This window comes from Lipomyces japonicus (assembly GCF_038497905.1).
Source record: "Lipomyces japonicus strain CBS 7319 unplaced genomic scaffold V1514scaffold_39, whole genome shotgun sequence".
In the NCBI taxonomy this organism is placed as follows: Eukaryota; Fungi; Ascomycota; class Lipomycetes; order Lipomycetales; family Lipomycetaceae; genus Lipomyces; species Lipomyces japonicus.
The window spans coordinates 71162-98878 of record NW_027117851.1 but is presented as its reverse complement, the minus strand read 5'-3'; the positions used below and the strand labels follow the sequence as shown (position 1 = coordinate 98878).

The 27717-nt window shown below is 44.4% G+C and overlaps 16 protein-coding genes and 1 non-coding gene across 17 annotated transcripts; 7 read left to right on the top strand and 10 right to left on the bottom strand.

Moving 5' to 3' along the window:
* On the top strand, positions 1-85 carry V1514DRAFT_t80. The gene has a single exon. It is a non-coding gene; the product is annotated as a tRNA-Leu (tRNA).
* Positions 86-184: 99 nt separating this feature from the next.
* V1514DRAFT_297320 (uncharacterized protein) lies at positions 185-2014 on the bottom strand. Its single transcript, XM_066925457.1, has 2 exons — positions 676-2014; positions 185-602 (listed from the first exon to the last, which is right to left on the bottom strand). The coding sequence occupies exons 1-2, from the start codon at positions 1792-1794 to the stop codon at positions 426-428; spliced, it is 1296 nt and encodes a 431-aa protein (XP_066781872.1). The 5' UTR covers positions 1795-2014; the 3' UTR covers positions 185-425.
* Positions 1951-3103, top strand: V1514DRAFT_348560 (Rhodanese-like domain-containing protein; the record flags this gene model as incomplete). The annotated part of the gene is made up of 3 exons (XM_066929341.1): positions 1951-1955; positions 2113-2366; positions 2436-3103. The coding sequence occupies 3 exons, from the start codon at positions 1951-1953 to the stop codon at positions 3101-3103; spliced, it is 927 nt and encodes a 308-aa protein (XP_066781871.1).
* Positions 3104-3295: 192 nt separating this feature from the next.
* V1514DRAFT_146627 (uncharacterized protein) lies at positions 3296-5320 on the top strand. Its single transcript, XM_066924488.1, has 3 exons — positions 3296-3526; positions 3588-4042; positions 4105-5320. The coding sequence occupies exons 1-3, from the start codon at positions 3491-3493 to the stop codon at positions 5108-5110; spliced, it is 1497 nt and encodes a 498-aa protein (XP_066781870.1). The 5' UTR covers positions 3296-3490; the 3' UTR covers positions 5111-5320.
* Positions 5310-6831, top strand: V1514DRAFT_297310 (cornichon). Its single transcript, XM_066925456.1, has 6 exons — positions 5310-5682; positions 5759-5838; positions 5905-5910; positions 5961-6001; positions 6076-6188; positions 6242-6831. The coding sequence occupies exons 1-6, from the start codon at positions 5666-5668 to the stop codon at positions 6396-6398; spliced, it is 414 nt and encodes a 137-aa protein (XP_066781869.1). The 5' UTR covers positions 5310-5665; the 3' UTR covers positions 6399-6831.
* Positions 6789-8393, bottom strand: V1514DRAFT_310321 (peptidase M24, structural domain-containing protein). Its single transcript, XM_066925768.1, has 4 exons — positions 8094-8393; positions 7996-8002; positions 7026-7923; positions 6789-6969 (listed from the first exon to the last, which is right to left on the bottom strand). Exons 1-4 carry the CDS (start codon positions 8216-8218, stop codon positions 6869-6871), a joined length of 1131 nt encoding a protein of 376 aa, XP_066781868.1. The 5' UTR covers positions 8219-8393; the 3' UTR covers positions 6789-6868.
* A 274-nt stretch (positions 8394-8667) lies between these two features.
* Positions 8668-10507, bottom strand: V1514DRAFT_335301 (uncharacterized protein). Its single transcript, XM_066928369.1, has one exon. It carries the CDS (start codon positions 10441-10443, stop codon positions 8788-8790), a length of 1656 nt encoding a protein of 551 aa, XP_066781867.1. The 5' UTR covers positions 10444-10507; the 3' UTR covers positions 8668-8787.
* A 187-nt stretch (positions 10508-10694) lies between these two features.
* On the bottom strand, positions 10695-12795 carry V1514DRAFT_335298 (putative diphthamide synthesis protein-domain-containing protein). The gene is made up of 3 exons (XM_066928368.1): positions 12629-12795; positions 12413-12542; positions 10695-12355 (listed from the first exon to the last, which is right to left on the bottom strand). The coding sequence occupies exons 2-3, from the start codon at positions 12525-12527 to the stop codon at positions 11151-11153; spliced, it is 1320 nt and encodes a 439-aa protein (XP_066781866.1). The 5' UTR covers positions 12528-12542; positions 12629-12795; the 3' UTR covers positions 10695-11150.
* A 254-nt stretch (positions 12796-13049) lies between these two features.
* On the top strand, positions 13050-15508 carry V1514DRAFT_369162 (uncharacterized protein; the record flags this gene model as incomplete). Its single annotated transcript, XM_066929935.1, has 2 exons — positions 13050-15140; positions 15208-15508. 2 exons carry the CDS (start codon positions 13050-13052, stop codon positions 15343-15345), a joined length of 2229 nt encoding a protein of 742 aa, XP_066781865.1. The 3' UTR covers positions 15346-15508.
* Positions 15509-17096, top strand: V1514DRAFT_335293 (pyridoxal phosphate-dependent transferase). The gene has a single exon (XM_066928367.1). The coding sequence runs from the start codon at positions 15720-15722 to the stop codon at positions 17028-17030; it is 1311 nt and encodes a 436-aa protein (XP_066781864.1). The 5' UTR covers positions 15509-15719; the 3' UTR covers positions 17031-17096.
* On the bottom strand, positions 16973-17864 carry V1514DRAFT_335292 (uncharacterized protein). Its single transcript, XM_066928366.1, has one exon. The coding sequence runs from the start codon at positions 17788-17790 to the stop codon at positions 17071-17073; it is 720 nt and encodes a 239-aa protein (XP_066781863.1). The 5' UTR covers positions 17791-17864; the 3' UTR covers positions 16973-17070.
* A 550-nt stretch (positions 17865-18414) lies between these two features.
* Positions 18415-19965, bottom strand: V1514DRAFT_297297 (uncharacterized protein; the record flags this gene model as incomplete). The annotated part of the gene is made up of 2 exons (XM_066925455.1): positions 18873-19965; positions 18415-18818 (listed from the first exon to the last, which is right to left on the bottom strand). Coding segments are annotated over exons 1-2 (1062 nt in total), but the record flags the coding sequence as incomplete, so codon positions are not given.
* Positions 19966-20907, bottom strand: V1514DRAFT_310305 (uncharacterized protein; the record flags this gene model as incomplete). Its single annotated transcript, XM_066925767.1, has 2 exons — positions 20667-20907; positions 19966-20598 (listed from the first exon to the last, which is right to left on the bottom strand). A coding segment is annotated over exon 2 (627 nt), but the record flags the coding sequence as incomplete, so codon positions are not given.
* An 86-nt stretch (positions 20908-20993) lies between these two features.
* On the bottom strand, positions 20994-22387 carry V1514DRAFT_146233 (uncharacterized protein). The gene has a single exon (XM_066924487.1). The coding sequence runs from the start codon at positions 22269-22271 to the stop codon at positions 21096-21098; it is 1176 nt and encodes a 391-aa protein (XP_066781860.1). The 5' UTR covers positions 22272-22387; the 3' UTR covers positions 20994-21095.
* An 817-nt stretch (positions 22388-23204) lies between these two features.
* V1514DRAFT_260427 (uncharacterized protein) lies at positions 23205-23510 on the top strand (the record flags this gene model as incomplete). The annotated part of the gene is made up of 1 exon (XM_066924770.1): positions 23205-23510. A coding segment is annotated over one exon (306 nt), but the record flags the coding sequence as incomplete, so codon positions are not given.
* An 861-nt stretch (positions 23511-24371) lies between these two features.
* V1514DRAFT_264341 (uncharacterized protein) lies at positions 24372-25430 on the bottom strand (the record flags this gene model as incomplete). The annotated part of the gene is made up of 1 exon (XM_066924786.1): positions 24372-25430. A coding segment is annotated over one exon (1059 nt), but the record flags the coding sequence as incomplete, so codon positions are not given.
* A 235-nt stretch (positions 25431-25665) lies between these two features.
* Positions 25666-27716, bottom strand: V1514DRAFT_146023 (FAD dependent oxidoreductase). The gene is made up of 4 exons (XM_066924486.1): positions 27421-27716; positions 26297-27282; positions 26086-26218; positions 25666-26013 (listed from the first exon to the last, which is right to left on the bottom strand). Exons 1-4 carry the CDS (start codon positions 27432-27434, stop codon positions 25830-25832), a joined length of 1317 nt encoding a protein of 438 aa, XP_066781857.1. The 5' UTR covers positions 27435-27716; the 3' UTR covers positions 25666-25829.
* Position 27717: the final 1 nt, after the last annotated feature.

The window sequence follows — 27717 nt, the reverse complement described above, 5'->3', positions numbered from 1 at the left end:
GCAATCTGGCCGAGTTGGTCTAAGGCGTGAGATTAAGGTTCTCATCTCTTCGGAGGCCTGGGTTCGAATCCCAGGGTTGTCACCATATTTTTTTAATTAATTATTACAACTTTTGCATTTTATGCATGAATTTTTGCATAGCAGAACTTCAAAGATATATGGTGTAAATTGTATAGAAAATGAAGTTGATTTAATTATACGGGTAGACTCATAAACCTATTTTCTACAGAGTTCGTATTTTTAGTTAGCTGACGAGGTTATTTAGTTGGCTTATATTATTCCTTGGTCTTCAATTTTTCTGATTTTAATAAAAAAATAATTTTCGAAGTCAATTCTTTCAATACCTTTGTATATTAAAAAATATTAATCTGCTTTCGCTATATTGTATATATGCGATCTACAAGTTCGAAATGAGAACTCACAGTCTATGCTTTGTTTTTTTTAATGTTGTCAATATGTTCTCGGTACAGCTTTTCCTTCTCACGATCTGTCAATTCCGAATTTTTGAATGTTGGTTCTTTTCTATGCTTCCTCTTAAACTCAACATAAAAGAGTCTCGGCGTTGCATATTGTTTTAAAAACGTTTTAAATTCATCTTGCGGCTAAAACGTTGCATTGAAGTTAGCACAAGATCAACTGTGGTTCAAACCGACTTGATACGAAAAAACAACTTACTGATAATTTTGGTTCCAGTTTTTGAACTTCTTTTAACTTCGCGATTCGCTCTCGAGCCCAATTTTCAAATTCAAATTTCCGTTCACTTATTGTTTGCAATATCGAAAACCGGTCATCTTTTTCGGCCTTGGTCAGTTCAGTTTCCCATTGCGAATACGGATTAATTTGTAGATCCCGTAACAAATGCCTGAATATTAAAACGCGCTCTTCGTACGACACATCCTCTTCCTCGTCATCTTCTGCTTCGAAATCCGGGTTCTCCTCTATAAATTGTTGCATTTGGTAATCAAGATCTTCTTCTACTCCGTCTTGATTTTCATTTTCGTCATTGCTTCCTGATTCTGAATATTCATATTCCTCCTGGTTGCCGTCATCCGAAGGAGTTCGATTTCGTTGGCGAATAATTCCGCCGGACGCCTGGTCATCCTCATCATCCGTTTCGTACATCCAAGCGTCGTCGTCATTTTCATCGTCTGCAATGATGGGCTGCAGTTGATCTTTGTTGGACTGTTGATCGTGTGAAACATCCGCTTCGGGTACTGGAACGTTGGCTAAGCTTTCATGTTGTTCGTTGGTGGGCTTGTCGTCAATAAAAACGTCTCCAACTTTATGCGGCACTAGTTTGCTGGTACCTTCCCTCCCGGTTTTCAACCCACGAGATCTGGCAATTAATAAAATCAGTTCGTCCCTCGGAATTCGTTCCAGTGCGGTTTGAACTTCTGGAGGAGGCATCCATACTGCTTGCTTTTCGTGCAAATTGTATACGTATGGTCTTCCCAGATTAGTAACGACAACCGCCCACGGTTCTAAATCTAATGGCCGCATTAATTTAGGAATTTCTTTTTTGCGTGGCCGTCGTTGGCGGTCCGTCGTTGCCTGTTGCGCAGTACTATAGGCTCGTTGCCATTGTTCTTGCTCTTTCGCACTTATTCCTACCGAACGAACTACCGGCTTTTCTAAATACAACGGAATAAAACTATCTGTATTTGAGTTTTCAGCAATCTGTGGTCGTTCGTATGTCGATTCCTTTGTTTCGTTGTTGTAAAAATAGTAATACCCTGAAGGTGACAAATGTTTGGTCCATCCAGGTGGAAGTGGTGATTCCGGCTGCTCAGCCATTTGTAGATCAGCAAAGCAACATATAATACGTTATATAAAATTATAAAATTGCAGTCTATGACAGTTGTGGTTGATGTACAAAAGACATGGATGCTGCGAGCCAATTTAAAAAAAATATATTTGCAAAAGAACGAACGGCCTTAATTGACGTTCGCGATGACGTGAAAACTCCCAATTTGATATATAATTCGAAAACCAGCTTTAACGCTCACAACTCGAATTCAAAAGCACAATTACGTTTAAGTTGGCGACGTTATACAATCATTTACAGTTTAAATCGACTCAATTTAGCCAGAAAAAAAAAATGTCACGAATCAGACCGGCATCGAAAATCAGTCTTAAATCGATATTGACTCCGGCCGCGTTTCGGACACTTCTAGCGACGTCAAAGAGCCCGGTCATACCATTGGATGCGACTTGGTATTTACCCAATGCAGGAAAAAGTGGCAAGGATGAATTTTTATCTGAAAGGATTCCCGGAGCCAGGTTCTTTGACATTGATCAAGTTAAAGATGAATCTTCACCATACCCCCATATGCTTCCGTCAGTTGAAGTTTTTAACAAGGCATTAGGTTTGCTTTTCTAAATTAATTTTTTCTTGCACATGTATTATTTGCTGAATCTAATGTAAACCATTACAGGTGACCTAGGAATAAAGAGAACCGACAAACTTGTCGTGTATGATAAACAGGGCAACTTTTCCGCGCCACGACTGTTTTGGACATTATCGATTTTCCAGCATCCAGAAGTGTATATTTTGGATAACTTCACTCAGTATAAGCTTCAGAATCTTCCAATTGATAACAATGTACTTAAGAAGGTGGAAGAGGCTGTTGCGGAAAAGACGGAGTACGAATCACCTGGCTTAATCGAAGACCGGGTCGCGTCATATTCGGACTTGCGCCAGATCATTATCGAGCCATTATTTCGCAGCAAATTCAATATTATCGATGCCAGGCCATATGAACGCTGGACGGGAGAAAAGCCGGAACCAAGGCCAGGTTTACCATCCGGCCATTTGCCTGGATCAATCTCTATCCCATTTTCGGAAGTACTGGATTCGGAAACCAAGGAATTTAAGAGTGAAAAGGAATTGGCCAAGCTGTTTACAGATAAAGGGGTTGATCCTGACAAGCCTACAATCGCACTTTGCGGCACGGGTGTCACGGCCTGCGTTGTTGAAACTGCGTTGAAGAAATCTGGATTAGCGCGCGAGGACAAGCCGCCAATTGTTTATGACGGAAGTTGGACCGAATGGGCTCAAAGATCTGACGAGCGCTACATTTTGAAAGGAATTCATAGCACCTAATCAGCGCTATATTTTTATATCTCTAGATACGTATGTGCATGTCAATGATTAACGAAATTGGTTCTGGGATGGCAATCTGGAATTGTGAAAGCTTTACTTGTATGTACGTAACGGCTCTGCAGAATAGCTAATACTACAACAGAAATAAATAATAAATAATAAATAACTAAAAAATAAATAAATATATAAAACACCTGAAAAATATAGGGGTTTGTACTACATTTGACTATGAGCTTGTGAACTGATCGCACTACTTATTGAATTGACAACAATTTACTCAGGAATCAGAGATTAGCAATTTCATTGCGCCTTTAGGAATTTTTTATAATACTTTCTTATGACCAGCACGATTGATTTATATAAGGAACAGACATACTACATTTGCCGATGGGGCTGCCCTCACTTTTGCATTCGCGGTCGACTGTATGTTACGTGATCTATAACTAGAGCTTGTCTTATTTACTAAAATTTATATTTATTACAGATAGCAGCTATTGTTTGCGCAATAACAGCCGTGGCCGTATATGGCTATTTATCTGAAGACTTGTCAAGCTTGGAGGATGAATCTAGCACTCAACGACGACGAAACCGTAGGCGGCGGCATCGGCAAGCTAACGAATTAGAACGAGCATCACCAGTGCAAGACGGTTGGAATCAAACTTCTTCCACGCCAGAGGCAAATGGTGATAGTTCACAACAGTTTGATTGGGGTGAAGGATATGACTATCAGCCAATTCCAGCACAGGATGATCTCGACTTTCGAACCGATGACAATGACAATGTGTCTCTGAATGATCAAATGAGTTTAAGCATGAATGATCTAAATGCAACGACGGAAAACTTAGATTTGGCTACGTTGCTGTACTCTCTTTCGATTGAACAGCAGAGGCGGAGCTCCTATGTTCATAGAGGAATTAGTTGTAATTCGTGTCGTGCCAAGTAAGTTTTTCCTTCTTCTTTTACATACTTTATTTTGAACTACTAAATTTTTTTTTGTGTAGCCCCATTAAAGGATTGAGATATAGATGTACTCAATGTGTTGATGTCGACCTTTGTGAAAAATGCGAAGCTCTTGACATTCACCCTCGAACTCACATTTTGTACAAAATTCGAATACCAATTCCCGTGTTATACAATCCTGATCTTACTCAAAAGTCATGCTATCCCGGAAAGCCGTATTACATGAATAAAATGCCGCGGCAGCTTCCAGAGGAGAAAGTTGCATATTTTTCAAAACTTACAAGATTTGACTTGGCTGAAGTGGAAGCATTATATGAACAATTCAAAAGTTTAACAGTTATCGGGTTCCCGGAGGAACCTAACGGCATTTGTGCAGGAATAGACCGTGAGACGTTTAAAAAATTAACGTCCCGGCTAGGATCGACTCCAAACATTGTGACTGACCGTATTTTCTCGTTGTATGATGTTGATGGGAATGGGATTGTTGGATTTCAAGAATATCTTGTTTGCATGTCAGCTTTAACTCGTGGTACGAGAAAGGAAAAGCTTCGATATGTTTTTCAAGGATACGACATTGATGGCGATGGCTATGTTACAAAGAAGGACTTGCTCGACATGTTTGCGGGATACTTTGAATTATCCAACAACTTGGTGAGCTTTATGCTTCGATCAGTCGAGAACGAATTTGTCGAATTACAGCAAGACGTAGTAGCTGGCACGCAACCGATTTCGTCAGTATTCACAGCTTCTATCCCTTCTTCCAATGATTGGACCGGTAATTTTGAATATCAAGAAAAGAGCCATGACGAGGCTTGGCTGAGCGAACATCAAAGGAAAGAACAGACGTTTGAAGAAGCCGATGCAGAGTTGCGCAGGCATACTGTGGCAGCGATTGAAAGCTTGGTTACTGAAATTTTTCTTGCCGCCAGTCCAGCAGACGAAGGCAAGGGGTTGAGTTTTGAAGAATTCAGTACTGTCGCCTTGAAGCGCTCAAGAGGCATATATCTGGGGTTTTTGTCATGTTGGCTGGATTCGGCAACTTTCTAAAACTGAAAAAGAATGGCCATTAATGGACTGTATAAGTATAATTATTCGGATTTTTAAATTAAAAATAACAATTGGGATTTGTATTATTTACTGTAAAAACTACTTGAATGTCCAAATTGAACTGTGGCTGGTGGGATATTACTGTGGCGGTGCACCCGCGCTACGTTCTTTCAACTTCGCTCACAAGTTGTCGCAATCGCAACCCTTTTGCTTTCATACGGTCGCAATCTCTTGCTAATTTTTGGGATTTTTTTTCTTCGGTTCTTTGATTTTTAGGGTGAGTAAGTGACAAAGTTGCATGCGGAGTTGAGGTCGTGGCGGCCAATTTTTTGTGGCATTGAGTCCCAAAATGTAGAAGAAAGAAAAAATGGGAATCAGTAGTACCTAGAGTGCTAACAGACAACTGTTGCCAATACAATTCCACACGGATGCCGAATTAATCAAATTGATACTTTTTATCATTTTGTTTTGGCATTCGGTGGATATCATGGCAATGAATTCAAAGTTTAGAAATTGCGAAATAAACCTACCCAACATCAAGGCGATAACTGAAAAATGTCCGGAGAAGCATGGTACGATAATATGCTGGCTTGAAAATAGATTTTGTTTTGATGATTAAAAAAACATGCTGATGGTTTTTTTTTGAAGGCTGTACCTTTTGGCGGTCATCTTAAACGCCGTCAACCTTTTCCTTCAAGTGTTTTTCACAATCATGTACAGTGATTTAGGTAAGCTCACTCACTTTATGATATTTAATATGTTTGTAAATAATGAAATGCTAATGATTTTGATAGAATGCGGTAAGATGGATAGGATGTTGATTGCGTGTGAGATTGACTGATTATTTTAGATTACATCAATGTTTTCGATTTATGCAACCGCTTGAATGCTGTATGTTGCCGAAGTTTTTTTACTCGTCAAAAGATGGGGGGCTGTTTCAAGTTATAAACTGACAATCTTGATAGTATATTTTGCCTGAAGCTGGTGTGCATGCTTTCTTGACCTTCCTGTTTTTGATTAATGGCTACTGGATTGCTTTACTGCTCAACATTGGTTTGGTGGCTTACAATGCCAATAAGTATGTCTATCAGTATACTGTGCATGATCTGTGAACTAACATTAGTGTCTCAGGATCTTTCATAACAATCATCTGTTAGATGCCACCGAGATTTTCAGAACGCTTAATGAACATAAGAAGGAAAGCTTTATTAAGCTCGGATTTCATTTGCTCCTGTTTTTCTTTTATCTTTATAGCATGATTGTTGCTCTCATCAGAGAGGATGAGTAAAAAAAAAAAAAAAAAATAATAAAAGATCAATGTTTAGTGAAGCACTTTAGGTTGGGTCGAACTGCAATGATAAATTTATTATTAAATTTTTTTTTTTGCAGAACGGTAATTGATCAATGGATCCTAACCTTCGTATAACTTGTGTCAGTCGCATTTTCTTTTTCTTTTTCTCTTTTTTTTTTTTTTTTTTAATTTTATTATTTTTATTTTGTATAGTACTATTTGTGATTTTGTAAAGGACACATTCTAGTATTGAAGTGGGTTCCTTTTTTGCATATATAATATTTTTAATAATTGCTAGATGTGTTCAAAAAACGGGCGCTTCTGACGTTAGTATAACTATATGCTTTAATTTTATGTTTTTGTTTTTTTATCAGTTTTCGTTCAATAGTATATATATATATATATTTAAATTAAACTAAACTATTTACCCATCATGCATAACATTACTTGTACAGCAATTACTAGATTTAATTCTTCAGCACAAGTCTTGGTACGGCACCGCCTGGTGAGCTCTTTACTCGGGCGGTTAATACTTCGACTCCAGTTTCGGTTACTAACAACATGTGCTCTTGTCAAGAGTTAGGAAAACAAGCAAAAATTGAAACAAAAAAAAAAAAAACATACCAAATTGCGCACTTCGTTTACCATCAATAGTGGTCGAGGTCCAGTTATCAGGCCATGTTTTGTCCTTCCAAGTTCCCAGGGCAAGCATTGGTTCGATCGTAAACGTCATGCCAGCCTTGGCCACGCCTGGCGTCTTGTTTTTGGCATAATGTGGAATGTTGGGAGCGCAATGAAACAACTTGTTGATTCCATGACCGCAGTATGTTCTAATAACCGAGCAACCATTATCGGTCGCATGTTTCTCAATGACGTTTCCGATTTCTCTAAACAGCATGCCTGGCTTAACAATCTCAATCGCTTTATCAAGACATTCACGAGTGGTTTCAACAAGTTTGATCGAGTCTGCATCTTGAAGCGCTTTAGCTCCGACGTAGTACGTCTCATTCAAGTCAGCGTGGAAACCTTTGTAATACACGGTAACATCAACATTGGCAATATCTCCATCTTCAAATTTGCGTTGATCTGGAATGCCGTGACATATAATTTCGTTGACTGATATGCACACGCTCTTTGGAAAATGATAATAATTTAGAGGTGAAGGATATCCTCCAAATTCAATGCACGCGTTATGAACAATTTCGTCTATTGAATCCGACGTCACGCCTGGCTTCAAAGCTGCAGCTGCTCGATCCAAAATTTTCCGGCCAATCTTGCAAGCTTCCCTTATTCCCTCTATTTCCTCTTTCGAATTAATGTGAATATTGGTGCCCCTAAATAAACGTTGCTCTGAGTGTGGAATGCCATCTTCAGCATAATCCGGATAAGGAATGGTGGAAGGAATTTTTCTTGTCTCAGACAATGGGTAGACTGGTTTGACCGCACCTGCATAGGCGTATGTCGGGAACGGATCATGAGGTCGAGATGATTGAAGTTGTTTGTGAACCAGCTTGTGGGTAGGCTGTTTTAGTCACACGTTAGTCAATTTTTCACCCCCATGAACCAAATAGTTCCGTATTTATATAGTTCTTACCCAAGCTCTGGTAAACATAAAATTATTAGCATGAGTTTGCTCTTGTCAAGAACCCTCAACATCATCATTATCATGGATGATTTGCAAAAATTACTTACAATTTAAAGCATTCCTGGCCACAAAAAAATGAATCCTGTCCTAATTTCAAACACGTAGGACATTGCAATGATGATGATGTTATCTTTTCACATCCTTGTCGTGAACAGGCAATTTCCGTAACCATTTTGTAACATGAAATGTGAATTTTTGTAACGAGTGAAATATGATGTCAGCTGGACTAACTATATATATTTATATATTTATATATAAACGCCACTGTCAAATAATCGAGAAGCGAAAGACAGATATATGTATATAATAATAATATCAAACCCTCGCTGTTATTCAATACCAAAAATAAATTGAAAAAAAAAAAAAAATCCTGGGGCCGAAGGCATAATTAAAGGCCACTTTTGACCGCCCGATGACATAATCAGACGGGCCAACTTAAATATACATTTATATAGTTACAAATTGAAATAACATAACCAACCAACGCAACTATTGCATAAACAGGCGATTATAGTATATTAGTGAAATACATGTATAGAGCATAACGTTATTCAGAAACGCAATATCGGCATTTGGCAAAAGGCTTAGGCACGACATGTTACCAGCTGATCTAAATTTTTTGTAATATTTATATTAAAAAATATATATATAATGAGCAAGCTTTTGTCCGTATTATAAATAATGTCATGATCTATTAAAAAAACCAATCAAAGGCTTGTCTTCCAACACGTCTTCATAGTATCAATCTTCAAACTTGCAATCTTCATTGCTAAAATAATTAAAAGTTTTGCCAATCACTCCAATCATTTGTCGGTCCGCAAAAATTGGTTCCATTGCTTCTTCCATTTTTGAGCTGTTCTCAAAATATGTCGGCTCTAGACTTTGTTCATTCACGTTGAACAATCCGTCACTCGTGATGATCGTACACATGCGTGTCCGTGCGTCTGTTTCTAATACTACTCCCATGTGACCATAGCGATAGTGGTACACGATTTCGCCTCTATTAATGCCTTCAAAGTCATAGCGAAAATTTTGGTGAAGTCTATAGCGTATCATTCGTATTTCTTCTAAATTCCTTTTTTGTTCATATTCTGTCATGGTCTTTGAAACAAGTTGCCGGTTTACCTCGTGACAGCCACCAAAAATGTGATCAAACAATTCACCACATGCAAAAAAAATGATATCGTAATCTCCAAGCCCAAAAATATGACTATAAAAATGTTCAAGATCGTGTCGCTTGTCAGTTTCAGAAAACCTTGGTTGGTTTGGCCGCTGCGTCCTCTCATAAAGACTTTCAAATACAATTTCTGGCTTCTCAATCACTGATGCGTAAAAACGAACGTTTTGATTTAAATCAAGTTTTCCAAAATCAAAAGACAAATCAGGCAGCGTAGTCAAAACATCAAACACTTGATGAAACCCGTTGTTAAACTTGGCATTTTTTTCAAGCGACAAAGCGTATGATGACCATTCGGCAGAACTAGAATCGATCAAAACCTCACCTTTACCCTGAACAAACACGCTACTGGAAGCATCCCCAGTCTGAGTCGACAAAATTACGATGGGGAAAAACGGGCTGGTTTGAACGCATTTGAACCCGAGTCTTCTGGCGATGCCGGCAAACGTGACGCTCGGACTTCGGCACTGCATGCCCTTGGGCGTAAGCAAATTGGTCGTACAATTTTTGTGAAGTTCGGCCAAGATTATTCGTGCCACTTGCGTGGTAATTAATTCTGACCCTGTCGTGGCGGCAGCCGTGATGGATTGCACCGTTGACCTTAACTTGCAAGCCAGGTCGTACATGAACCGTACGGACTGTTGCAAACTTGACTGACCAAAATTAGCCACTGTGCAACAAACCAACTCGCAATTCTCATCCGTGTAATCAATATTGCCCTGCATGCCATCAACCCAGGTCATCAGGGCTTGCTTGCGCCGAATGCACCCTGCCATCTCGGTTGCGATGTAAACACTTCTCAAGTTCGAACGGTCTTCATAGAGATTCACAGAATCCAAAAAATCTAACGCTTGCAAGCCAAATTTCATAATGTTATACACGGCCTCATTTTTTGAAACCATGCTGTTTTTCAATCGCCAAATGTAATTTGAAATTTCATAATCCTGTTGCATCCTTATCCGAGTTAATTTGTACCAATTAACATCAATAATTGGTTGGCCCTGGTTAAAGGTCCAATATTCATGCAGCAGTCCCATAATTCCATCATCATTCCAGTGAAACCACGTGGTGCGGCATTGGCTTTGCCAAAAGCTTCGATTGTATATAATGTCATGGCGTAATTTGCGACTTGTGCTCGCAAAATCGATTACTGAATGAAGATCTAAATAATTTATGATCAGATTAATAATATCTGAAGGTAATTTAAGTAGCGGAGGCATTGAATTGGGCTTTCATATCATTGTGAGAATTCGGTTTCGCTTGTCATGACTTGGTGGTGTTTTGTTGCCACGCAAAGTTTTAAAGATTTTTCTTTTGGACTGAAAAACAAAAATTTCTACAGCAATTGAACCAAACTTATTTTACAATTTACCAATTTTACTGATATGCAACGATCAGGCTTGAATGGGCATGATTTTATATTTAAAATTACAGATGGTAATTGTTAGAATAATAGCGCAGAAACAGGTAATCATATTTAATGGGTCTTTATTTATCGAATTGCGTGTTTTAAACAAATATATACCAAATTCTAGTCACCCTGGTTTGTCATTTGATGGAACCTGAGGGACGTTTAATATACATATTGAACGCTTGTTAAAAATTGTCTTGCCAACTAAATCGTCAAGTTTAAAAGTTGAGGTCATGAAGCAGGAATACGTAGCGTCGTTAAGCGAACAATATAGTATTGCAAAACTATTTTTAATTCCATTTTTTTTTTTTCAAGCCTGTGAATAAAATTTTATCTATGATTACCGTATGGAATCAAATCTTTTGGCATATTGTGTTAGAAAATATGTTTAATATTCTGTCCCAAGTCGTCTAGTTTGTTGTTTCAAGCAATTCCATCAACTATATATCAATGATGATACAATATAAAGCACAAGCACCCAATTTAACTCCCGAAAAAAAAAACCCCATCTCCAGATTATGCAGTTATGGATTGATCAGTTGTTCGTCCGAGTCCATGCTTGCCGTAATAATCCATCCTGTAACCTTCACCTTTTCCTTGCACGACATCATCCAATTCATGCCATATTTGTAATCCACCAAAAGCGATGCAAGCTTCATACGGTGTCAACAACGGTTTGGCAAACGCGTAACCCCAATCGATCGATAATCTGGGACATGCAACCTGCACGAACGCGTCCACATGTTCGAATTCGGCCAATTTTTGCGGGAAAATTTCAGATAACAGGATTAACGTTTGTTCGATGCCGGCAGCTTGCAGGTATGACTTGATCTTGCTTAACGTGTTGTAATTGCCCTGCCGGCCCAACGTGCCCAGCACGATGGCCACACGCCGGGCGTGCCTGGCAGTGTCGATCGCGTCCCTGCGGACCTTGAGCATTTCCGCGTGCTCGTACTCTTCGCGCGTGAACTTGCGCGAGTAAGGATCGTATCGATACGCGGGCACGCCCGGATTTTGGATCATGGCCGCCTCGAGATGAAACCTGCCGTCGCCGACATACACGATGCCGCCGCCGCCATTGGCGGATGAAAACAATTTCGGGTCGAGCCTGGGTGCGGTACAGCCCAACACCTCGCCACGTGACAACGGCGCGATCTGGGGCACGTCAACCGTGATGCCGTTGCCGTCGTTGGCCGATTCAATCAACCTGCGTGCCGCGTGCAAGGCGCCGTTAAACTGGATCGTGCCCACCAACGTGACATGACTGCCTTGATTAAAATTTTGCTTGATCGTGGCAGCCAAATGCTGATCGTTAATGCCGATCGATACAAACACGTACAAGACCTTGATCTCGGTCACGTCGACCGGGATCAGGCATGAATGCGCGTAATGAATCAGCAAGTCGCAACCGAGCGTTTTGGCAGTATAATCGTCAATGCAGCAGGCACCGTAGGTCACGTCACCCATGATGAGCACGTCCACGGTGCAAAACCGTTCCAGAATGTCAGAGATCAGACATGCGAAAATAAGCAAGCCCTCGGGCAATTGCAACGCTATCTTTTTAAACCCGTGGCGCTTAATGTTCCACACGCATTTGTGAATCTCAAAATCATAATTGCCAGGCAGCAACTTGATTGCTTCATTAAGATCTTGATCTTGCAAGATTTCAGCAGGAATTTGATTAATTAATGGAATCTTGGGAACGCGTGCGGTTCGACGAACTTTTTTAATGTCAGAAAAAAAAAAAACTTCAAGACTTGCACATTGAGAAACCTTACCAACTTCACCAGCACCATCGACAACGGCAGAAGAGTCACCCTCGCCGAAGTCTACTCGAACACGACGGCGACCACCGAACCTTCTCTGCCCTGGCGTAGGCTCGGTTGTGCTCATTACAAAAAACTGAATCTGTAAATACGGATATAGGTATGGATATGGTCAGTATTCATTTTTTAATTTTTTTTTTTCGATAAAATCCGAATAAAATGACTAACAATATAGTCAGCAAAAAACGTTAAAAACCGCGCACATGCTTGAAACCGACGACAAGCAAGAACAAAATTTTAAGGACGTTTCAGAGAAAAAGAATAGTTTCGGAAAATGGTTGAGGAGGACCGTAAGCAAGATGCCTAAGCAAACTAATGTTTATTTTAAAAAAAAAAGAAATAAGATATGTAAATAAGTTATATGAAGAACAGTGAGAAAAAAATACACATGCAATCCGTGGGTTTTGAGTGACCCACCCGGGATCATCGTCGAGTTGCAATTCCACCCCAGGTTTAATTTTTTTAAAAGCAAGTATCTTGGCCTTTCTTTTTCCCGTTCATTCAATTAATTATTAAAATAATAATAATAATAAGAATAAAACTCAGAAAAAAAATAGATTGAAAAGGAGGGGGGGTAATTTTAAATTGAATGGACAGGAAACGAATATGGGTTCGCCGGCCGCATGGGTCTGCCACGACCGTACTGGTATCACAATCTGACATTATTGATGACCTCAAGACGGCACTGATTATCAAATATTCCACGTCACTAGGTCGGACCCATGATGCTCCAGATATCGTACTCAAGTTGCCCCTTCATGCGGTTATTAATCATGCCACGTCAACCACCACCACCACCACCACCAGCGGCAGCGGCAGCAGCAGGCAAGTCAGTTCGCCGCATGGCGGCCGCAGCAGGCGACGGCGAAACGAACTTGTCAGGCGCGAACTGGCCGTGCTGGAACATGGCCACCAAGCTTCACCTTTGTCGTCGCCATCGTCATCATCAACGGTGGTTCCGACCGTGTCGGTATTGGATGATGATTCGGAACGCGTGTTGCAACCGGACGAGATCGTGTTTGCGGTTTTGGATAAGTATTTCCCGCACGGAATGAACATGCATGATGCCATCTTGGTTAGCATCGAAGACGAATACCCACAAGATAATTATCATCAATATCAAAATAACAACTACAACAACAACATCAACAATAATAATTCTCATTCTCTCGAATACGAGTCTGAGATTCGAAACGGCATAATCACGCCTCCGCATTCTCAATCAACCCAATCATTACCTGAACAGGCGACATATCATCATCATCATCATCAGCAGCAGCAGCAACAACAACAACATCAACAGCAACAGCAACAAGTTCACAATCATTATGACGACCAATCCCGGTCAACAAGTTCGAACGATTTACATCATCCACAACAGGCACCTTCACGACATGCTGCGTTAGCTCGCAAGCAATCAAGTAATCCAAACCGGCCCGTTGCTCATACCACAACAACGACAACAACTCCGTCGTCGTTGGCGTCTGGCAATTCTTCAGCAGCATTTTCTGCCACGACAACAAACGGCCAAGGTTCTCAGGGCATCATGCGGCCGCAACCGCAACCGATTCAACAGCACATGGGCGGACCTGGGGTTGACAATCGCTCTCATGCGTTACATGGCACCGGTGGTTCTTCTCGTAGTACTTATTACTTGCACCCCCACCACCACTTGCACCACCACCATGACGACGAACACGTTGGCAGGTCCATCAGTGCTCACCATGTGGACCAAATATCAGGATCTGTAGTGAGCTCACAACAGCAGCACCAACAGCCATCAGGGACGACGGCAAGCGCAGGGCATGCCAAGTCGCCGCTTCAGAATCTTGGTAGGTACGACGACGATACCAAGGGTGGACTGGAAATTGACGAAGACTTTCGTTTAAATTCAGGTCCTGGGGTTGTGATCAAGAAAAAGGCCGAAATTGACGCGAGTAATTCCGCCGAGGCATCGTCATCCGTGACCGACAATTTTGACAACAAACCAAACAACCCTACAGCTACTATTAATGCTACAGGTGCAGGCACGGCTATATCATCACCCTTATTATCATCGTCAACAGGAACATCATCATCATCACCATCATCATCATCATCATCAACTACAACAGCAACAACAACAGCAACAACAACAACGGCATCAGGAGTTCTTAGTAACAGCAACAAGGAAATTCAAAAACGACGAAAGGAGAAAAATTCATGGATGCGATCAGCAGCTAGCTCGGCGATTTTGGATAACGTTGTGCCACCGGTTAAAGTCTTGATCGTGGAAGACAACATTATTAATCAAAAAATTTTGGAAACGTTTTTAAAAAAATTAGGCATTCGATCGACCGTGGCAAAGAACGGCAAGGAAGCGATCGATAAATGGCGCGAAGGAGGATTTCATTTGGTATTGATGGATATTCAATTGCCAGTCTTGAACGGCATCGAAGCCACTAAGGAAATTCGCCGGTTGGAAAGACGGAACCAGATCGGCGTGTTTGTGGATGAAGACGCGGCCGCGATCAAGCCGGATGACGTGTTGCCACCTCATCGATTTAAAAGTCCGGTCATCATTGTCGCGTTAACCGCGTCGAGCTTGGATAGTGATCGCAGGGAAGCGTTGGCAGCGGGATGTAACGATTTCTTGACCAAGCCGGTTAACTTGGTATGGCTGGAGCGGAAAATTTCAGAGGTAAGAGTGAAAGTACGATGGGATGTTTTGAATAAACAAGCAAGCTAACGTGGAGGGGTTTGTTTAGTGGGGTTGCATGCAGGCACTGATTGATTTCGAAGGGTGGCGGCAATGGAAAGGCAGTGACGAGGTCATGTCGCCTGGTAATGATGGCAATGACGGTGCCAGTACAAGGACTCGAAAGCCTCGGTCGGCCAAACGGTAGTCGGCAGACGTTCTTTGTCAATAAATCATCATGGAAACGAAAACAAGACTTGGTCCAACAATATGTAGTAGCGTAGTCACCCAGCAGTAGCCTGCTTATGTCACGAGATTTAATCATCAAAACCTTAAAAAAATGTCGCGATTTCGGCATGGTCCGTTTGCCAATCAATCAATAATATATTGGCGATACCGAGTCTGATTTTTTTTTATTTTGGTTGTTTGCATTGCCAATTGGGTTTGTTATTTCGTATAACTTTTTAAAACAGACGAAATTTACCTTTTATTGTCAAACTGTTGTCCCTGTCGTTACTGCGTTCTAATTACGTTCGCTTGCTCTCCACGACCAGCAAGTTTTCAAGTGCACGAAGAGTAAACATGTCATCATCAGCGGTGGAACCGTTTCAGTATCCGTCACCGTCTCGCAAGATTGGCGCGCAAGCCAAGGACGTGTGGACGATCGTGAACGAGGCGGCTGCAGGTGCGCAGGCGTCGTTGCCTTTTCCGGTCCTGAACCTCGGCCAAGGGTTTTTCTCGTACAATCCTCCTGATTTTGCCATTCATGCCGCCCAGCAAGCACTTAACGACGTGAGCGCGAATCAGTATTCACATACGAAGGGCCGGCCGTCGTTGCGGCAGGCATTGGCCCGCGCGTACGAGCCATCGTTTGGCCGGGAGATTGATTGGCAAACCGAGGTCGTGGTCACGTCGGGCGCGAACGAGGGCATGTTTTCAGCCTTTACCGGGTTTTTGAACGATGGTGACGAGGTTATCGTGTTTGAACCATTTTTTGATCAATACATTTCCAACATTGAATTGCCCGGCGGCAAGGTCGTGTACGTGCCGCTGATCCCGCCCGTTGATGACGACGTCAAGACCGCGTCGTCAGCGGAGTGGAAAATTGATTTTGATGAGTTGCGGAGCAAGATTTCGGCCCGCACGAAGATGATCGTCATCAACACGCCACACAACCCGGTCGGCAAGGTTTTCTCGCGCGACGAGTTATGGCAGATTGGCCAGTTGGCCGTGCAACACAACATCATCATCTTGTCGGACGAAGTTTATGATCGGTTGTATTATACTGATTTTACTCGCATCGCCACGTTGTCACCAGAGATTGCGAGGTTGACGTTGACCGTGGGATCGGCGGGCAAGACGTTTTCGTGCACGGGTTGGCGGGTCGGATGGCTGATTGGTGACGCAAACCTGATCAAGTACGTGTCCGCAGCGCACACGCGGATTTGCTTTGCCGTGAATTCGCCGTTGCAAGAAGGCACGGCCGTGGCCTTGACCGAGGCGCTCAAGCCTGAAAACACTTTTTTCCATGACCACGTGGAATCGTACAAGCGCAAGCTCGAAATCTTTACCGCCGTGTGGGATGAATTGGGATTACCATTTACGGCACCGGATGGTGGATATTTCGTGTTGGTTAATTTCAAAAACGTGCAAATTCCTGATGATTATCCGTTCCCGGATGACGTCGTGGTGGGCCGGGCCAGAGATTTCAAGGTCGTGTACTGGTTGATTCGCGAACTCGGCGTCGTGGCCATTCCGCCGTCTGAGTTTTACACACCCGAACATGCTCATTTGGCAGACAAGTACTTGCGATTTGCGATTTGCAAGACTGATGATTATTTGCAACAAGCAGTCGAACGCTTGCGCTTGCTCAAGCCATTCATTAAGAAGTAAAACTAAAATTGCATATACATATATATTACTACTATTATTATTATTGTTTTTCAAAAACGACCAATAGATTGTTTGAATTCAAATTATAAACCTTGACCAATTTAAACCCATGCCTGCTAGCTTCGGGCACGACCTGGCCATCCAAATCTCGAATCCCCCACCGGTCATCCCTGTCGCGCAGGCTTTTCTCAAACGCGACATCACCCGGTCCGGCAAATTCGTCATGACGTTTAAAACATCCGTACGTGATTATTTTGCCGTGGCGAGGCAGGATTTGGCTGCCGCGGTCGAACAATGCCTGCGTGGATGCGAACGGCGAAATGTGTAACAAATTGATGGCCAAGATCACCGTGACCGGGTCGGCAACGTTTCCCGAAGCCAACGCGGCCCGCCACGACGATGCCGGGCTGAGCACGTTCAACTTCACCGGCGCATTCACGTTCGATCGTGGGTCCAGGTTGGTACTAGAGATCGTGTGAGCAATGCCGCGCACGCATTCGTCTTGTGCTTCCGATGGCTGAAACACGACCGACGGCAGTTGCTGGCCGAAATATGCAACGTGCTCGCCAAATCCGGACGCGACTTCCAACACGACCACCGGTTGTCGTGATGTCGTGTCGTTGGTGGGATCGGCCGCCGGCACGAGAATGTCGCGCAGGTATGGCACGAGTTCGACCTTGGTTCGTGATGCGGATCCAGGTGCGGCCCATGAATTTGACGTTGGCACGTAGTCATATTCTAATTCTGATGTTGATGACATTTTTTTTTTTAATTCTCCAATATCTGCATATACAATTAGTTGCGTTATGTGGGTTTGTCGCGAACGTTCATTTTTTTTAATTTTGATCAAACTCAAGCCAGCGAAAAATGTTTTATAAAAACTATTGTATACAAAATGGTTATCGCCCAACATAATTCAAACTTGTGTACTATATAAAACTCCAGCAAACAAATATTAAAAAAGAAAAAAAAAAGAATTTCAAAAGTTATACAGATAATAATATAATGTGTACAAATACAAATCCCTTGAGTAAAAACAAAAAAAATTATTCAAAACAAAAAAAAAGAAAAACAAGGACGCAAATACAAAAAGTCAAGTACATATTATAAATCTCTCATGTGAATAGCAATACATATAAAATAACGAAGTATTAAAAAACGAAGTAATCCAAGATTTATGTTGAAAACATGCGCAAAAAACAACCGGTAGCAATGAGTGAGTGAAAAATGTAATTTTTTGTTTTTGAAAAGAAGAGAAAAAATTTAAACGCCGTTTCCAATATTCATACCAAGACCCATGCCACCACCCAAACCGATTTGCTTTGGTGCTTGAGATTGTTGTTGTTGTTGTTGTTGTTGTTGTTGTTGTTGTTGTTGTTGTTGATGTTGATGTTGATGTTGATGTTGATGTTGATGATGTTGTTGTTGTTGTTGATGTTGTTGTTGTTGTTGTTGTTGCTGATGATGATGTTGATGTTGGTGATGCTGGTGTTGTTGCTTTTGAGATGAACTTGCATGTTGTGGTAAACCAACCGGTCCCAATGGCGGCTGCTGAGCATGTAGTCCAGGTTGGCCATGCTGATGACCTAACAACTGATTATTTTGTTGACCGTTCGAGCTCGCATTTGCATTCGCAGGCGCGTTTGCAGCAGCAGCAGAAGAACTCGCATTACTCGACCTGACGCCAAGCGGATTTTTTGAAAAAGATAATCGGATGCCGCCCTTAACCGAGTTTGAAAGCCCTCGGCCGTACAATTCAGTAAGCGCCCGGGTCGCATACGCAACGTCCTAAAAAAAGGTTAGTACCAAACGTGGCATAAGCTGCAACGGATGTAGACTCACTTCAAATTCAACAAAACACATTGGCCCGTTCATTTTTGTCCTGAAGCACAACCGCTTGTAACCTCGTTGCCTGCTAAACAAAGCCTTTAACTCATCTTCAGACGTGTTCATAGGCAAGTTGCCAACGTATAAAGTATTGCATGGCGGGTTTTGGTCCGCTGGATTGGCAGGTGGCAGAACGCGACCGCCGTTTTGCAACGCATGAATCGAGCTGGCTGATGGTTGTTGTTGTGCCACCTGCATTTGTGGCTGTCCTGATGGCGGCGGCTGCTGAACAGACGACGGTACTTGTGGTACTTGTGGTGCCTGTAGTGGTGACACGGCGGCAGCAGAAACTGCAGTCACGTTAGTTCCAGACGGCACATTTGATATTGATAGAGTATTGAATGCACGACTCGGTGGTTGTTGCTGCTGTTGCTGCTGCTGCTGCGATTGTTGAGGTTGTTGCGGTTGTTGCGGTTGTTGTTGTTGCTGCTGCTGCTGCTGCTGCTGCTGAGTTTGCTGTTTTTGTTGTGGCTGTTGTTGCTGAGGTTGTGATGGACCTCCAGTTGTACTCCTTCTCGATCGATCAGGTTGTTGATGCCATGGTTGTTGCTGAGCTTGTGATGAAGCGGGTTGAGGTTGACCACGGGCCATCCATCCAACAGGATCCTTCACCATGTCGTTATATTCCTCATCTTCCCTGCCTGCGCTCTCCAACAATACAGATTTGCCACTGATTCGAGGAATGTCGATCGAAATGCCGGAGGAAAACGTGCCACGGGGTGAAGTGGATGATGCAGTTGCATTTGATGCAAACAAATCTTGATGGTAAAACTCTGACTCAGGGCCACCAGGATGCTGCTGCTGTGGCTGTTGTGGAAGTGAGAGTGATGGTGGTTGAGGCCCAGGCGGAATGGATGCGGGCGATGTTGGCGACAATGGTTCAAAGGGGAAGTTAAACCTGGAGCCACCAGGGGCGGCATGATGATGTTGCTGTTGCTGTTGCTGTGGATGTGAATGCGAATGCGGCTGTTGTTGTTGTTGTTGTTGTTGTTGGAGATGATGACCGTTTAATCCGGCAAATGCAGACGAAACTGTTGATGCAAATGGCGCAGGCTGAGAAGATTGCGAGAACGGAGGAACGTGAGCAGGAAGATGATGATTATGATGATGAAGTTGAGGTTGCACGTGATGGAAAGGAAGATCAAAGGACGACGCTGCCGAAGCCGACGACGGCTTTGCAGGAAATTCACAAATCAGAGGCAACGGGTAATGCGGTGAAGAAGCAGAAGATGACGAGGTGGCGGCAGTGCTGGCAGGCGGGGATGACTGCAAGATGCTTGAGGCCGAGGACGAGGCGAAAAACAGGTCTGATCTGGCATCGAGCACGTCATGAGCTTGCAACGCGGCAGTGTAAGATTTGAAGTACGCGATGCCAACAACGGGCGATCCGCCAATGTAGTCCTCCTGCTGGTGGTGGTGGTGTTGCGTGCTGGCTGTGGTGGCTGTGGTGGTGGATGAAGACAGCAGCTCGGAGTGCAGGTAGTCGGGGGCAAACGTGAACAGCAGGTTAAATTCTCGTTTTGAAATATCCAAAGGCAGGTTTCTGATTTTGAGGGGGAAAACAGGGGCGGCAGTATCGGCCGGCGACAAGGGTTGGAAGGCTCCGATCTCGGGTGAGAACGCGGCTTGGGCGCCGTGCAGGTGCGATAGATTTGAAGAAATGGCCGACGAAGGCATTTGTCTGTGCGAATAAGCTGTGAGCAAAAACGGTCGGATCAGATCGGAACGGATACAGCAAAAAAGCAATACCTGAGCAATGTAGAACGTGAACGTGGAACAAGCAGCGGCTATAGACGTAACATAAATACAATCAACAAACAGATGATGACCCACAAACAACAAGAACAAATCCCAATGGCTAAAAAGACAAAATGACAAAAAAATAAAAATAAAAACAAAATGAACCGAAAAAAAACAGCAAATGTGGAGATAGGATGATGATGATGATGATGATGATGACCAAGATGGGATGAGCTTGGGGAAATGATTTGATTTCTTTTTGGCGGTGAAAAAAAGGGAAAATTTCGCTGTCGATGATCTGCCGGGGTTAGGGCTGTTATTCATGCATGGTTAGGGTATCTTGCACGCCTTGTTTGAGTCAGCACGAGCACGAGCATCAAAAAGTGTATTGCAACCACAACTAATAATAATAACAATAACAATAATAATAATAATATGCTACTCCTTGCCTACGTAGTCGAGCCAGTTCAGCACCATCATGGCCTTGAGCAGATTGGCCTTCATGTCGCAGTGCACGCCGTCGTTGGACGTGGACTGAATCGACATGTTCCACGTGCCCAAAACGTCGAAATGCCGCTCCGGCAGGACGTCGTACATGGACTGCTCAAACAGCATGAGCGGCTTGTTGCCCTGGGTCAGGATAAACGCGTCCTGCTTCTTGGGTCCGGCCGCGTTCGGGGTCACAAAAAGGCGCGGGAACGTGCGCGTGTTGGCCGTGTAGTCCGGGAACAGGCCCTTGACGACGGACTCGGACCGGTCTAAAAAGTTGAGCGTGGCTTGGACGTCAAGATCGTTCCACAGGCCGTGGCCGTACACGAACGCGACTTTTTTGCCAGGCGGCACGCCGGCCAGGTCCTCGGTGTAGCGCTTGAGTTCTTCGTCCGGCTGCGGGAACCGGACCTGCAAGTTGATAAACACGTTGACCTTGTTGGGGTCGCACGTGAACGAGTTGGGGTCCCACTTGAGAATGTCGTTCGTGTTGTAGATTGTTTGCAGCGAGCATGACTTGACGTTGACCTGGGCGTTACAGAAGCAGTCGGCTTTTTCTTGGTCGTTAAAGTTCCACTGCGTCACGCCGCCGTAGCCCATGTCCTTGCGCAAAATCACGTACAACGCGCCGAGCATCTGGCGCATCATGGAGTCGCCAATCACGGCCACGCGGTCGAATTTTTCCAGAATGCCGCACACCTCTTCGGACGTGTACCATCGCATGTCGCAGTCCCTGGGCATGTACGGCGCGTCCACGCCGATGCGGCCGCCGGACGACATGGCGGTCAGGATCGATTCCTTGTCGGTGCACAGTGGCTCGAATGGCTTGTGCAATTCCAGCGACGACACCCGGCAAACGTCGCGGTACTTGTATTCGGCAAAGGCGTCGAAGTTATCCCTGATTGGCCGGCCGGCCGCGGCCCCGTTAGCAGTGACCGCGTCCTGGAAGTCTTCCGGCGCCGGAGCCCTGGAGCCGGCCTGGAGTGAATGCACGCTGCCGGCATCAACGCCGCTGTTGTGGGCACCGGCCGACGTCGTCGTGACAAACAAAAACTTGAGCACGAACAGGACCAGCAGGGCACCGACGATGTAGGTAATGTTTTGAGCTGCCGCAACGCGAAACATTGCGAATGTAAATGCGAGTTGTGGCGATGGTGGATGTTGTATATAAGCTATGGAAAGGCCACTGGCACGGTCACTACGAACGATGACCTCTCGGTCCACGGAGAGTGAGTTGAATCAAAAAGCCCAATTGACTAGGTCTAACGCGAACTAACTAACAAACCAGCTAGCTAACGTGCAAGGAAGGACAAAACACAAAAGAAGAAAGAAAAACACCGGCCCACAAGGAAACCACCTAGGCAAAGAACGACAAGGAAGGCGTGGAAAAAAAAAAAAATACTTCGAGAATTCGAACAAATGCAAAAAAAGTCGCACCGCAGCAATGTGATAATGCCGCTGATGTAAGCAGGAGGCGAGCAGCCAGCCGTGCAACACACTCTCGCTTACGTGATGGCTGAGTCATGACAGCACCGGGCTAAACCTAAACTCGTGCTTCTCGATCACCACAAACACCACCACGACCCTGCCTGCTTGCTCTCCGCCATGCCGCAACGGTCAACCTCGCAGCCGTCGTCGCCGTCGTCCACGTCAGACCTGTCGGACCTGGACAGCCAGCTGGGCGGTCCCCAGGACCAGGACCAGGACCAGGACCAGGTCGGCGACGTTGATGTAGACGACCAGGACGAAGACCAAGACGACGACGTCGAAGAAGACGACGACGACGACGACGTCGATGCTGATGAGGAACCAGCCGAAGAAGAACAGGATGACGACGACGATGATGATGATGATGATGACGAAGACGATCAAGATGATTATGATCAAAATCAACCCGACGTCGACGAAGAAGAAGAACAACAAGAAGACCAAAACGACTCCTACTCGTCTCGCCAACGCAAGCGCAAGCAACCTCAACCCCACCATCTCCACCGTCATCATGCATTGTCGGCAAAGCCCAAGCACGTCACGTCGAGCCGGCTCGCGCAATCAGAATTCGACAACGACGATGACGACGACAACGACGACCAATACAACTCGATAGACTATGCCCGCCTGACCGACCGGCAACGGGCCCGGTTGCTGGACCAGGTTTCGACCGACCTGCAAGAATTGCCCGAGGACAACTCGCGCAAGAAAGTGTTCACGGCTGACGAACTCGCTCTCCGCAGAACCGAAACCGCCAGGCGCAGGAAAAATTTATCCGAGAAGCGTCGCGAGGAAGAGAAAAGGGACACGATCAATCGGTTATTGAAAAAACAGGCTCCCAAGCGTAAGACAAAGTCGTCCGTGACCACGTCCCCTGGCGGCACGCCACTAGCCGACGACGATCACCCAACATCCACGGCGAACGATAACAGCAATGGCAGCAACACCTCAACCTCATTACCATGCCCGCCCAAGTTTAACTCTCCTGCCATGTACAGATGGCTGTCGACCGCATCTGATCCTGCTCTGCTTGCGATTCCTCAATCTTTATTGGGAAAATAAATCCAAAAAAAAAATATGTAATATATAAATATTAATAACCTATAATACATCTATTTCCACCACTTGCAACTCGGCCTCTTTAACCCCATTGTCATTATCATCATCGACATCGTCATTATCATCATCATCATCATCAACATCGTCATCATGTCCATGTCCATCTCCAGTTTTATCCCGCAAGACAGTGCGTGGCCATTCTAATCCGTAAATTGCCGCATGCCGGTTACATCGCAGGCATCGAAGTTTTATTTGCTTGCGATCATGATTCCGCAAATACGAAACGCACTTCTCGTCGTCGTTGTCGTCGTCGGCATCGTCTTCGTTGTCGTTGTCTTTCTCATTCCGTCCACGACTCCTACAGTTTGCCGCCATCATGACAAACAATTTCTTGCACTCTGCATTCTTGCATCGATGCAACCGTGACGGGACAACTTTGTTATCCTTTCGTGGTCCTGCATTGCCCCAAAACGAGTTATACAACAAGCTCGTGCCGTATGACGTTCCCAAGCCTTGCTGTTTGGCCAAAACTTGACGCAAATACTCGTCGTCGTCGTCGTCGTCGTCGTCACCATCCGGTATATTTAACGGCGGCGTGCCCAACCCTGTCGTTGTCCGCTTGCTCACCGCCGCCGTCGCATCGTCACATACGTAGCGATGACTATTCCGGATTGACTTGCGAACGCCACCAACAAATTTCAACCCAAGTTGTTCCGGTTCGGCTGCTAAGGTTGTGCTAATGCTATTATTGTTCTTACTGCTTGCCGGTGGCGACGGTGATGGCGTCGGCATCATCGTCTTGATTACTCGTTCTTCCATGCGTTGCCGCTTGCGTGCCCTGGTACGATGTAACTTGACCCCATCATGATCACCATCATCTTTGTCGTCCTCATCATCATCATCGTCATCATCTTCCCCGTCTCCGTCTTCTTCCTCATCGTGATCCTGCAATCTACTCGACGCATCTACGTTCTTGTCTTGCACTCCAACCCTAAGTGGCCGAAAATAACCTTTACCTCGCCCCTGGCACGTTGCGCACATGCATTCCTTATTCCGCTTGCCGAAATAATTCTCCGCGTACGAGACCGTGATCTCCTCACCCGGCGTCACATCCCTGGTCATGATCACCATCACGCCGCCTTGACCATAACCTTGAAATCTGGCGTTAGGTTGGCAATCATGATTCACAAACCGGCAAGGTCCCAGCATTAAGCATGATTCCGATAACCGGTGAGAATAAATTATGGAAAAATCTCGCTTAAGTCGAAGTTCCTCGTCATTGGAAAGCACAACCATGCGGCCATCCAAATGTCGCACTTGTTGGCCTTTACTGATCACCCGCCGGGCCAGCACACATGTCTCGGTCCGGCCTGACAATCGCAGGTACCGGTCTGTCGTGCCCAGTTCAAACCCGGCATGCACGGCGTACATGTTTAAATATTTCCTGGCATGACTGCCGAATTCGTGCCGCAATTTGTTGATCTTGTTGTTGCGCTTGCCATCGTGACCAACAACATGACCACTGTAAAATGACTTGACGGCTGGCAATTCCAAAAACCGGGCCAGCACGTCCGATGATGAACTCCGGGTGCCGTCCCGCAACAGCCTGATCAGTGCCAACGCGTTCGGCCCCCGGCTGGCACGACGAGCCGGGTGTACCTTATGAATCGGCACCCAAAAATATAACGTGTCAATAAGCACCTGGGTTAAGAAATCATCATACAGTGCCAGCTGAGTGCAACCTAACGGCTCGGGACCGCCGCGTTGTCGTCTGCCCTTACTAGTGCTTCCATTTTTTGAAATTGTCATTGCAACAAACTGTATTTTTTTTTTCAAACCCAGTAAAAAATTATTGAAATTTATAAATGACAATGTGTTTATATCTATATATATATGCTGAGCTATCTTTGAATTGCTTGAAATTACGCAAAAACTAATGGGCGTGCGTGGCTGGGCTCACGTATTACGTTCAGCAAAAGTCAATTGCGAAACGTTTAAACATTAATTAATCTTTCAGCCCAGTCAATACAAATAAATGAAATATACATCATGATGCAATGCAATGCGAAATAAAAAAAAAATAATAATAGGAAATAAATATACATTAATCTATTCGTTTAATTTTTTTTTTAATTTTCAAATTCCGTTTGCCGACCCTTGCACATTTGGCAACGGCATCATCGGACTGCCGCCTCGACTCAAATCTTCATGCCATTCAACATTTGTTCGCCAACTAAACTTGTCAAGCAATTCGGTTGACAATGTGCGTTCAAGGCATCCTAACGCGTACTTGCCAATGATTGGTAAAAATTTAAATCCACTATAACGTTGTTATGTTTTAGCAAATAAAAAAACAAAACAAAAAAAAAAATTAATGATCCTCTAAACTTACTGTCCTGATCCTCCGGTTGCAAAAAACAAATTGTCTACATCAGGCTTGTAATCAAACAAAAAATCTTTAGTCGCCGTGTCATTATACCAACATATCCTCGTGCGACAATATTCTCGCGACGCAATCTCTGGGCCTAATAATTGTCGCAATCCATGCCTCAGGGATTCGTCCGCATCCGGTGGCAACCAGGTTGATAATTTGGGCAACTCACCTTTATCATACGCAACTGCTGGTGGCTGTGATGACAACCGGTCATGATCATGTTCAGTGCCAGCAGCACCATGATGCGTTGATGATGACAATGACAGGTAATTTGTGTATCCGTATCCGTGCCTGGCTGCTTTCACGATTTTGGATTCTGGGTGGGCAGGAAAACAGTAAAACCCAGTCACAAAGTTAATGTACACGGGCAAGTCCTTATAGCGTTCATACTCGGCATCAGTTAACTGCACGAACCCGACCGCCTGGCCGGTGGCCATCATGCGCTCGCCCGTGTCCACCAATGAATCCACCCACGCGCCAGCAGCGTTCACGTACACGTCCGAACTAATCACGTTGCCATCATGCAATCTCAATCCGGTCACGGACTTGCGGTCGGCCGCGTACTCGAACCCGGTCACCGTGGCGCGCACGAACTTCAAACCCAACGCGACCGCGGCACGATACAATTTTGCTACCGCTCGCTCCGCGTGTGCCCACCCGGCGTCGTGTGACACGTACCCGGCCAGGTCATGCAACCTGTCCGCTGGCAGGTTAAAAAATTTTTGCGCCTGCTCTTGATTTTCAAAACTGGTGACGGGCAGGCCCAAGTTGGTCACCACGTTGAACGCATCGTCAACATATTTGGGTTCGTGATTCGGTGTCAGGCATAACAATCCGACCGGGTGGTAGCATTCTTTAAAATCAGTCTTCCAATACGTCAACGCTTGCACGACCATTTTAGCGTACGTAGGGTCAGAATAATCTGCCCTGACAATGCGAGAAATATCAACCGAACTGCCGTCCGGTACCGGAGGTTCAGTACGATCAATCACGGTCACATGCTTGTAGCCGGATTGCAACATATGATAGGCCAGCGACAGGCCGAACTCGCCAGCACCGACGATCGTGAAGGTTGAATGTTCCTTGCTAAACTTCGTCGGCATCACTAACCCACAATGCCAATTCTTGTTGATAATAATGTCGTTGTCGTTGTTGCTGTTCAAGTAATTGTAAATAAAACGGAATAAAGACGGGAGTACCGTATATATATAGTTATATATATATATTACCTAAGTACAGTTGCCTATCAGCAGGCCCCGGGGAAAAAAAAGCGCCTCCAAAACCGATACGAACCTATGTGCCCGCATTTACTGTGAAACCCATCGTTAACCACCTCATACCCAGCCGCCAATAGCCTTTTAATTTAATACTTTCCCCCCCAACCTTGGTATTTTTTTTTCTAGCCATTTCTCAATCAATATGATAAAAAAAGTTTGAAAAGGGCCCCGTGGTGTTTATCGCGATTTAAACTGAAAATAAAGTTTGGCGCTCAAGCATGTATAAACCTTGATTAACGTTGCACCCGTCACGTGGAAATATCGTCTGACTTGAACAGCGTTGACTTTGATGAGCTGGCAAATTTAATGCGTT